The sequence below is a fragment of the Siniperca chuatsi genome, linkage group LG18 (genome assembly GCF_020085105.1).
Source record: "Siniperca chuatsi isolate FFG_IHB_CAS linkage group LG18, ASM2008510v1, whole genome shotgun sequence".
Classification (NCBI taxonomy): Eukaryota; Metazoa; Chordata; class Actinopteri; order Centrarchiformes; family Sinipercidae; genus Siniperca; species Siniperca chuatsi.
In genome coordinates this window covers 13,052,563-13,064,615 of record NC_058059.1, presented here as the reverse complement: position 1 = coordinate 13,064,615, position 12,053 = coordinate 13,052,563, and the positions used below count along the sequence as shown (strand labels likewise).

The 12,053-nt window shown below is 38.0% G+C and overlaps 1 protein-coding gene across 4 annotated transcripts in view; it reads left to right on the top strand.

Moving 5' to 3' along the window:
• pdlim5b (PDZ and LIM domain 5b) overlaps positions 1–12,053 on the top strand; it is a 37,308-nt gene that overhangs the window by 8,147 nt on the left and 17,108 nt on the right. For all 4 annotated transcript variants that reach the window (XM_044173228.1, XM_044173227.1, XM_044173226.1 and 1 more), the window contains exon 3: positions 7,712–7,863. In XM_044173228.1, the coding sequence (XP_044029163.1) occupies positions 7,712–7,863 (152 nt within the window). The remainder of the gene's footprint in view (positions 1–7,711; positions 7,864–12,053) is intronic.

Genomic DNA, 12,053 nt, shown 5'->3' with positions numbered 1-12,053 from the left:
ACCATAGAGATGAATTAATATGTCTTTGACAAAGTCTTTCAGTCTTTCATAAACTTTTTCAGTGAATTATTAATTGCAGGGTTGTTGAATTGGATTACATTGGATTGTATACTGCAGTTGAAAAGATTAGAGAGAAATACTTTAAACAATGTTAATGATTAAAAGTGAGACCACCCAATACTGAAAGGATAACTTATGGGGGAAGGACCCAGTTATGTACATTATGCGCGTGGGTGTCTGTGTTCCCGTTCCCCCCAGACTCTTTCCATCCTCGTCATCTGTGGTTATTCCAGCTCCTTTTTAGGCAGACATGGGAAAGACTCACACTCAAAATTCATAATTTTTGCATTGCTAATGAAACAGTGGAAAATGTCTACTCAAAAGACTAAACATAACACTGGAGTTAATTTTATCTATTTACGCACAGTAAACTGAGTTTACCAGTTTGGTCATAAATTCATTGGATTAACATTATTCTCTAAAAGATATTATGTAAGAAAAGTTTAACAGATCTAAAGCTAAAGTAATACCAAAGTAACAGTAACTCTCACCCACCTAAATGTCTGGTTACTGTGGGTCAGTCGAGGGTCAGCACAGCAACATTTTTCTCTCTTTTCCCACTAACCCCTCATTTCCTCTTCTTGTCTTCCATGTCCTTTTGATTGTTGTTTTAATGGCATGTGATACTATGAGTACACATTGTGCAAACTAATTTTAGCTCTGTGTGTGCAGTAGGCTCCGAGCACCACCATTATGTGTTAATATGGTGATGCTAGTTTCACTCTCAAAGAAAAGGAATGTGATCATATAGTGTATCTGGGCAAACCACATCAACATTAGGGGTAAATGGTATTCTAAGTGCATTTGTTTTAAGAGATTAGAGCTGGATAGCTCCACACTGGCAAATATTATTAGCTAAATGATAATAATAATAATGTTATATCTGCTAAATGTCACATTTATATGTTTATTATGGTAAATAATAGTATCTTTTAACTGTAAATAAGTGACGTAAAAATAAATTAAATGAAAATTATGATTCAGTTGGTGCTTGTTAACAGCATGAATATTTTTGAGTTAATTATTAGTGCTAAGTGGACCAAAACCTTCATGAGCTATGCTTTGTGGGTTTCCAATGAGAAACTGAGACAGCTGTTGTTGTTTTTGTAAGTATTGTGAATTTAATTTGGTTTGAAACACCCTTCACTGTGCTCTTTGATCTGACTTTCCTTGATCCTTTTCTCACCAGTCATTCTTCTATGACACTTTAAATCCAGCATGTGTTAAACTTGAAAGGCTGACCAAAACTGCAGTTTAATTTCTGCTAATTACTAGTTCTGTTTCAGTTTAATTACTAGTTGCAATCAAGCTAGATTTGTAGAGCAACAGTGATGATAACCTTCAGTGACATTCAGCTAACAATTTTTAATTCGAAATAAAATAATTAGGATTTCACACCTAAAATATCATCAGTTCAGAAGATGCATTGATGGTTATTAACTGAATTGGCTGCACAGTCAGGTTATTCTAATAGTAAGAAAGGGTTAATGTTGACTATTAAATATTACTACAGTATGTGATAGCAAGTGTTAAAGTGAAAGTTGTAGAATCCCTGTCATCTGTCTGTTGTATTTTTGTCAATGATTTACATGAATACAGAAAGAAATTTGTATCTTGTGTAGCTCATTGGATAAGGAATAATCTGGCTTGCTCTGTCTGACATTGAGACATAACTTTTGTTTCAGTTCAGATCCAGAAAAAATAAAATCAAGCAGTGAAAAACTCCCCTGGCATTTCAGGAAACCATTGAGACAGATAGCTTGTGGTCTGTGCTGCATAGCTGCCAAACAGTTTGTCTGTATTTTGTATCTGTCTCTCTATTAAAATCTCTGGAGCATTTTTACACGGAAACTGCGAAACTCAAATTTAATAGAAACCAGTTAAGTCCATCCAATATCTCACAGCTTCATGTATAACCTCACATGGCATATTTAATAATCTGTGATTTTATGCAGGGTCCTAAAGATGTGTTCAGGTTACATATGGGTTTAATAGGAAACTGTTATCTGCAGTATGTGTTTGATCCCAGTATGATCTCCCTGGTGTCTGTCAAGAGTTGTATTGAGGGCATCTGCTTTCAATCTCCCTAATGCTATATGGCAGAGCTATAAAGAATAACCAAGCTTTCACTTGATTTTGATTTAGCTCACTCAAACTATTTTCTTTTTGTTTTGATGAACTATCCACTTTTTCTCTGTTTGAGAAAAGAGAGGAATGAGCTCATATGCTGTAAATTCACAAGACACAATAGGCCGCTGTGATTTAAGGTCAGTTGGATTAAAGACATCATCACTATCGATAGTCATTCATGCTTGATAACAGGCATCCCATGTTATAAAGCATTGTAAACTGCTTTGCACAACTCTGGAGTAAGGTGCAATATAAATGCAGTCCATTTAACATTTACCACAGTCATTGAAAATGAAAATCATCTCGTACAATCATGCAAAATAGGTGTTAGTATTCTTTAAGTTATGTTGTACCTTTTGATGAACCTGTGTTTTCATATCGCAGCTTTTGGAAAGCAGAAAAACTGTATATTATGCTAATAAGGGGTTAACTTGTGGTAAAGTAATTTTGTGTCAGCCCAGTCATTAATATATTGAACAGCCAGAACATTTTGCCATCTAAACAGTAGGTAAAACTTAACAATCATAATGTCATTTGTCTGAATACAAAAAGGTCCTATTTAAATCCTGCAGGAGAGTTGAATGAATCATGGTGGAAACCAGTACTCACACTTGTCTCAGGCCCCACCATGGCTAAAAGCCTTTTCATATTACCAGCCTCAGCAGTGCTAGTCGGCCGGGTTTGTTTCTGACCTGACTAAAGAGCATTCAGTATTCAGTGCGGGGTTGGTACTGCTTTGTGTTGTTTTGTTTGCGTTGTCATGGCGATTTGACTAAGAGCTCGTATGTAGGTCTGCTTGGCATCTTGTGTTTTCCAGCAGCCTGATTGATGTAGTAAGAGACTAGGGTCAAACCATGACAACCACGGGTCTACCTCTGTTCAAGTGCCCTTAATTGCGAAAGTTTGGCTTGGAGAAAAAGAGTACTTGCTATTCGTTCCCCTCCCAGCAGCTGTAGGGTGTACTGCTGTACTTCTCATCTTTACTGTTGAACAGTTTGTGCAAGGTGTTGCAGGTGTGCAAGCATAAAAGAGAAGACTTCTCTTGACAATAAACTGTACATTATGGCTTCTGCCTGTGCTAGCCTTGACAGGTTGCTGTGGGCTGTACTGTCTTATGTTGACAGATTCATCCCAGAAATTCTGGGGTTTCTTTCAGTCCTGCCTCCTGAAAAGGGAACATGATACTGTGTGATGAGCTTCAAAATTAAGAGACAGCATTTTAAAGTAATCAGTCAGGTTTTCAGACACATTGATATTCTGTACTGAATATAATATATATTCATTGGATAAAAAAACAATCAAACACTGGTCTCATAAAACTCACAGTTACTAATAACTGGCTTTGTAAGCAAGTTAGTCTAAGGCAACTTTATAATTACATAGTAAGAGTGAGTCAATCTGCTTTAGCCTTGTGTGTGATGGCATAATGTTAGGCCCAAGTCTTTTCCATATAAGGCCCTCCATCTTAGTCTACCCTACACAGACATGACATGCATCTCACAGGCCTTCAGTCCTTACCACAAGACGCTTCCTGTAACATGACTTCTCAAATGTGAAATGACCACAGCCCTCTTCCTGATTTTTCACTGAAGGCAGGAAGTTACACCAGCATGGAAGATGATTAGTATCCCACATGTGCTGAAGTGTTATCTTAAATGTGTCCCCTTACCTTAAATGTGTCTGGTTTTGTTTATTGATCTGTTTAGTGAAGAATTCCAGTGTATTAGGAGTTTTGGCAGCAGCTTACTCCATAGAACAAAGACTATCTCTGGAGAAGCACTGTATGTCATAAATCTAGGAGTATCAACTCCTTAACAAAGCTGCTTGCGCTCTAAACAGAATCTCTGTGTCTTGTTTTCACCAATAATGAATCTTATAGAATCCTTTATCTTTCTTCCTTATCTTATTAAGGATAAGTTGATTACAGAGTCTAAATCTGAACAGTCTTTAAAATGAACCAGATTTTTTCATTATTTGCTTTTATGTATTTGATTGTGGCTGTATAACAAATGGATTGAAGACACATGGAAGCAATGGCTTCTGCTCCACTTCTCAGTTAGTCTGGTACAAAATCCCTCTTCATCTCTTTACAGTGAGACGGAGATGGAGTTCTTCCACAAAGACATTTGTACCACAAATAAATTAAGGGGGTTTTTAGCCAATAATGTCATAATCTCCAGTGTACTATAGGATTTGCCATAAGCCCTCAGATAGATTCGCCAAGTATTGTGCAATATACTGTGTTCAAGCTACATTTGTAGGAGCAGAGGCACTTACATGTGTAGTGTGGAACAACTAGTCATTACCAGTAACTGCACAGCAGTAAAATCAGCAATGTGGAGAGGAACACAGCAGCACAGCAGCCACACCATTATGTGGCTGGAATCCCATTCATGTACATGCAGTTGGAAAGACACTTCATTCATTTGGAAATGTCCTTCTTATCTGTCAAACTAACATTAAGCTAGCCCTAGGTAGTAGCCTTTTTACTCTTTAAATTAAACTAATTTATACTATGTGAAACTGCCTTGGATGACTCCTTCTATTTGACCTAGCCAGGTTTAAAATAGTAACTTGTGTTTTACAAATTTTGTTTAAGTGCACACATTACATACATGGTTGATAGTATTTGGTAAAACATGTTGCTAAAACATCCTGCTCTCTTGAGAAAGCCTGAGTAGGACAGCCAAAGTTCCAGTTCATTACTTATCTGCTCTCTGTCACGAGTGCATCAGACCTCTCTTGATTTGTATTTATAGACTGCGGATGCCAGGGATTCTTACTGTAACAACTATTTGTTTTGTATCCATGTGAAAAAGACAGTGTTTGACTGAAAGAAGTTGGGATTTATAGAGTGCTCTTTGTTCACCGCTGACTGAAGCATTAAACATTTTTAGCCACATATAAAAACACATGTTTTTCTGAGAATGTTACAAGAGCCTTCTCCTCGCTTCATGTCTTGAAATAGTGTGTTTGAGGAATTACCATATATAGAGCTGTATAGTATTGTCTTTTCTCACGTCCCTACAAGGAGAGAACTTCAGATCTCTCTTCACTCTCTCTCTTCCTCTCGAACAAACACAAACACACACAGGCAGGCAGAGAGGGAGACACGGGGAGATTGAGAGAGAAGGATCCATGTCCCTGGAACATGTTCATTCAACAATCCTTCAGCAGCTTTTTTTCTGCCATTGACCTCTGGAGCTGTCTAATAGAGTAAGACAGAGCCAGCAGATGCCAGTGATCTCTGAAGAGTGCTTACACTCTCTTTATTAGCCTCTGCATTGAATAGCGATGAGTTATTTAACTGAAAGTAAATGAGTCAGGACAGGCTCAGTAAAAGCCGGCAGGTGTGTCTATGAAGTCTGTGCCGGACACTGAGTGAGCAAGTGAGTCATTTGAAGCTGTGTTCATGCCTGCGTAGTTAGTACCCTGCCCTTTGTGAGTAACACTTAGCATGTGGCTGCACTATTGGTTTTCAAGCAGTGGTATGCATACATCAGCCTCAGCTACAACACTTCCTGCTACTGATCTACTTGATAAACACAAGGGAAGCATGGCTCCAGAGAAAATGTGTAGGTCACTGCCACCACCACTGTCACTTCCTCATTCTTTCTCTCTCTCCCTCCCTCCCATTCTTTTCCTCTATTTTATTACGTGGGTTAACACAATGGCACATTATTTATGTCTCATTGGCTCTAGGGGAAAGTCTCTAGAGTTACCTATCCTGAATGCATTCTTGAACAGTGGGGATAGAGTTTTGTGTTTATCTGTCTAAATAAGGGCTAGTTCATTTTAACAACTACTCTCAAGTGTGACTGAAGATGATGTGAAAGGTCTTCGGTTCATAGAAATTTATTGTGGATTTTTAGATGGCAGTGGTGGAGCATTTAGCTATTTTCTGACATTTAAGTTCCAATTTTATAATCAATACTCAGTATAGTTGACAGATATAATCACTTTCCTCCCATCATGCTTCACTCCCTCATCATTTTACTTTTCAGTCTCTCAACACATTTATAGTCCTCACCTGAGCTGCCACTTTATGTACACGTGTGCTTCCCATGTCTCTATTTTGCTAACTTTTGATAAGTTTGAAGCTTCAGGCAACACAAGCTCTGTTCTTTCACACTGCTGAGAAATGACATAAAAATATCATCATAAGATAATAAGTATACAGAGTTCTTTTTTGTTCCCATGATTGCAGCATGATTGTACAGGTTTTGAGTGCGTTAGGAATGTGCTGAGTGATTGATGAGGTGTGCACAGCCTTGTGTAATCACTGGTCGATCACCACACCTGGTAGAGAGTCATCCCATCGTCATGACTTAATTACGTTCCTTCCTGTGTGTTAAATGCGAGTCTCAGCGTGGTGGAAAGGGCTAGAAGGCCAAAATAAACCTCAACCCTACCTTTCGCTACTCTCTGGTAGACAAACAATTGTGTGTAGTATTAGTAAAGTAATACTACACACTTTTCATCACTTTTCATGTGCTTTGGAAAATATGCGAACACCCTTTACATATGTATTGTAAATTAAAAGGAAAGGGTGGAAATGGTACAGTTTGAAATACAGATATACCAGTTTTACACAGCATGTACTCCATGTACAAGGGCTTAGAAAAACATTCATGTGTGATGGACACACATTTTACTGATTGGGAGGCTGGGTCAGGACAATAACAGATGGCGCAAACAGCAAAGAAAGTGGCTTCAAGCCTCTGAATGTCCTTAAGAGACTCAGCAAATGCAACGGATGTGGCCTCCATCACAAAACAGGGGGAGAGGGGAGAACTGAACATTATAATTTTCCAACACTCAGTCTGATATTTACTCTGACAGAACTTCAGAGGATCAGCTCGGGAGAATTGGAAAAACTTCAATTTCACAAATGCAGTTGTTCAAAGCTGGGAGAGGCCACCACCACCTGATGCTGTAATCATTGGCAGTGGTGCTCTTTCAAAGTATTGAATACAGCATCTAAATATGTGTGTAAATTAGAAATTTCCGTTTTTAATTTTTAACAGATTTGCAAAATATTTCTTATACTATACTAACACATAATATATTACTAACTGAAATATATAGCGCATACTCAGTTTTCATGATTGAAATTCAAACTTTGGTCATTTGATAGTGAATCATCATTGTGGGAATGTTTTGGCTTTTTCAATGTGCTTTGGTGTGTGTAGAATCCTGTCCAATTGATGTTGTGAAGAGAATAAGATGCCTATCTTATCTGACAACGGTTACATAAGACAGGAAATGGAAAGGAGAGCACAATGCTTGCACAAACAAGAAGTAAATCAACACAATATGCATACACAACATTTTCTATTTAAATGCATTTCTCTTATTAATTTTTATAAAACTGGAGATGCAAACCCTAAAGTTCCAAATATTAACACACATTTTAAATAAAGCACAAGAGGCAGAGTTGATAAATACTTATAAATAAACTAAATACTTTTACTGGTGTCCATGATTAACTTCTTTTTAAATTTGTTTTGTGTCATTGCAGCTCACTGATGGAGGCAAGGCAGCCAAAGCCAAGATGAGTGTTGGAGACATCATTCTGTCCATTGATGGCATTTCCACAGGCAGCATGAATCACCTAGAGGCCCAGAACAAGATTAAGGCCTGCACAGGCCATCTCAGCCTCACTCTACAGAGGTAACAGTTGCACACATGCACACATAGCACATGAACACACATTAACCACAGCATAATCTATGGATTTCCTAGCTCAGCAATAGAATGCATACTTTGTTGTTTTTGCCTACCAGTGTGTATTTAAGCCTGTTTGAAGAATTTGTACAGAGCCAAGAGTTAACCGTATGTATCTGAAGCTACTTTTCACAGGATAGTGAACAGATGAGCAAAATGATCTGTAATTGGCAATAGGAAACCAATTGGTTTGGTTTATTTGTGCTGTATTCAATTTGCCTTTTCATTATTTGGAACAGACGATCTCCTGTTGTGCTAATTTAAAACAGTTCAGTGTTTCTGCCATAGCAGATGCTATGCCCATGAGGTCCTGCAGGGAGTTTGGTAACGTTAAAAAGACGTTAAAAGAATTAAGCTTGATGTTTCTTGCATGGTAGCATTGATTTGTGTACCTTGTCATCTGCATTATAATTAGAGTACATTGGCTAGCATGATATTGTATTCATAGTGATTCCCTTGTGTTCTGAAAAGTTAATTTCAAGACAAAGCAATGGTACAGTTTACAGTGTAGCACATTTTAGACTGTATTAAACACATTTAATGCAAATCAATAGAATTGAGGGTTAAGTCCCAGTTACACTGTGGGCCCGGAAATCTTGTCCTTGGATCTTGGACATGTCAAAAAAAAGTGTAGACTTAAATACCTCATCAGAAAGTGACTGTATTGCATATTAATGCTACACAGCACGTGCAGAGGAAATGGAGAACCATCAGAATTATGTGTAATTACAGAGAAGTTCTTAATCAATGGTTTGTATATGTTCTTCCTGGCTGTGTAGTGTATGGCACAGAATCTGTAAAAGTCTTCAGCTCAGTTTTTGTGTGATCATGCTGAGTTCATCAACTGCTCCTCTGCTTCTCCCATTAGACAAAAGGAAGATATTGTGGGGCTCTGGAGTGTATTAAAGCCCCAGTGCAGTATTGGGAGCACTTTTAATGAAAATTCTCTTAATATAGTTCTCTGTAAAGCCCTCTGTTCAATAATACATACTTCAAAGAAAAGAAAACAGGGATTCAACTGAGGTCCCCCAAGGAAAGGTTTCAGTCCAAACAACTTTTATAGTCCATCTGCAAGAAGGCCAAAGTTTTACTCATAGGGACACTTTGAGTTGATTTTGTAATACAAAGAAGTAGCCAAACTTAACACTACTTGTCACAGGCAGCACTGAATGTCCAAGATCAGTTCACCCATCTCAGAACTTGCTACATGGAATAGCTGTTCATTTTATTTTTTCTTGAATGAATGAATCAAATTCAAATAAAAGTGATCCCTTCTAATGAATTTTAGGCAAGCACTTTAACCAAACACAGCAAAGTATAAAGAAGAGACGCTTTAGTGTCAGGCAAAACAAATGGAGGCGAAGCACGCACACTTCCCAAGTTGTAAAACATGTTGACAGAAAAACTCAAAGCCTGGTTTGCATGTCCTGTCATTCCATCACCACATCAAAGGAGAAAGGAGCCTCTTTGCTTTAATCGTGGGAAAATAGTCCTAAAATAGCCCGGTCCCACAGCTGCATGTAATCTACTGTGGGTAATAGATGCTCAATGAAACATCAAACATGCTGGCCTCACAGCGCATGTAAACTACAACAAAATCACTAAACAACAAAGGTTTCCTCATTACAAATGATACATGATTGTTGTTTGCTTCATTTCTGGCTGCATTTTTGGTTTGAAAATGGTTTGTATGGTGTTAATATTGCATGTCACAGAAAGAAGAATTTTAGAGCCACTCTACTGTGTATATATACATGGCTCAGTTGTTTAATTAAAGTAGGTAAAAATCTATTTTTAAAAATGGGTACTTTTTACTTGGGACTTGAAAATTAAGTATATTATATCAGTGCAAAGAAGGTTGAAGAAAGTGGGAGACAGTCACACTGGCCTTTTATGCTATTATTTTCTGAAGCTCAGTGTGATGTCCTGTATTTGGCACTATAAGAACACTATTTAACTAGAATAATTCTCTCTGTCACGCACCCCTCTCTCCATCCATGTTCTCAGATTTGATTTATGGTTTTGATGATCACTGATAGACTGTCATAATACATTCCAAGACTGCCAAGAGATGATTAATGTGACTACAGTTTAGTACCATTATGTCACTTTGTCATAGTTCACATTCTCTGGGCTGTTCCTTAAAAGTACACTAGTGCATCCAAGCCTACATGGTGCAGCTGTGTAAAAATAACAACATCCGACGAAGACACACTACAGCCCTACATTTATTTACCTTTTCAGGCTATTTATTTAAAAAGTTCTTAAACAGAACATGTATATAAGGTCTATCCACACGAATGTGCTCAGCTGTATGCACTGATTTCACTATCAAGGGCTAGATAAGTCTATATTTGCTTTAATCAAACTGGAATCACACATTAAATAACATTTAATGCAAAAATTGAAGTCTAAAAGAGATAACTCCTACAGTTGTACATTGACTAGTGTACATAAAATAGAAATGGTTACAAAACGACTGTCACACACTGTCACATACCATATTCCTAATAGTTAGAAATATTGTAAAATATATATATCTATATATATATAGATATATATATAGAAAATGCTATAAAAGCATCCAATTAACAGAACAGAACAGACTGTTTGCCCAAGAGTTTCAGTTTGAGAGTGAGTTCCACTTCAGAAATGACTACTACACCCGGCCCTACATTTCACACAGTAAGATTGACCTCAACAGACCATTTGCCATGTAGGTTGCATGCAGTCCTTTCTGAGTTATAAGCTTGTGATAGTGATTTGTTCAAATCATGTTTTCCGGTCTTCCGTCCTTTGATATGCGCTTGCAGTTGATATGACCAGCAGTAATCCGTGAATTTTATGTGGGTACATTTTGTTCTACCATCATGGGAATCTTGTTGCTGAGCATCTAACAGTCAGTTACACCAGGCAGCCGTGGGAAGTGTCCTTAGGAAAGTATGATAATTGATGTTTATTTATTGTCATTGAAATATGCAGCGCAGTGCAATGAAACACCACTCCCGAGAGATTGTGACTGGCTGCACCTTGTTCCAAAATCTCAAAGATAATACAGACACAACACCGTTAGTGCAACACCTCTGCAATTCAACCATTTTTCGGATGTTTTGCACAAGAATTCGTGTCAGTTCCCACAGCACAAGAGTGTTTCAGACTTTGTGTATTTTTTTGTGTGTGTATTTGTGTGCCTAGAACACATGCTTTTTCTGGGGAAACAGCACAGTGTAAAGCTTTTGGAAGGTGTTAAGTATGTTAACTGTTAAATCAGTCTATCTGATGAAATGCATTGCTGCCTGACAGAACAGATCATTAACTGAAACAGTGGAAATTATATACATCAACATATTATACAAGATATCCTCTTATACTAGCTACTCTCCTCTTTTTTGATTACATAACCTCTGTTCTCCCTTTAGATTTGATTAACCAAAAACTGCAAATTGTTTTAAAAGTATACCTGTTGGACTGTCCCACACACAGACAGTGCTGTAGCTGCAGTATATGATACAGATGGGTTTTTTTGCCCACAGGCCACTTATTGTAGCTAAACACAAGTCAGCTACTGTAGGCGGCTGTGGGTTAAATCTACAGATATTCTCATACATGGCCAATGTACATCCAACAAGTCATGTGGAATGGTTACAACAGGGTGAAGTAAAGGACAATCCAATACAGCCCAGAGCCCCCACTGACTCGTGGCTGCCTTAGCCAGATGTGGTGTGGTGGTTGGAAGAACAGTAAGAAAGGATGGTGGGGTTGTTATTACATCGCTTGGACCTGCATTGAAAAGATACATTAACTAGAGTTGCAGTTCTGTTGTGGTCGCTGTGTCCAGAGATCTGACCTCAACGAGAATTCCATCATTCCCCTACTCACTTTATTTATCGCTTTATTTATCGATCTGGTCTTGATGCAGGTTGGATTACTAAATGCAAATCTGAATATCTTTTGTCTAGTCCAGTGGTTAACTTTTATTCCACAATTTGCTTGCCAAAATGAGCACATGACCAGAAAGTTATCACTCACACAGTGAAGCGCTGTAGAGGGGCATGACATGGCACATGGAAACGAATGGTATGAATGCTTTTTATCACTATGACGCATGTGACTGCTGATACAGACAAGTGCACAGG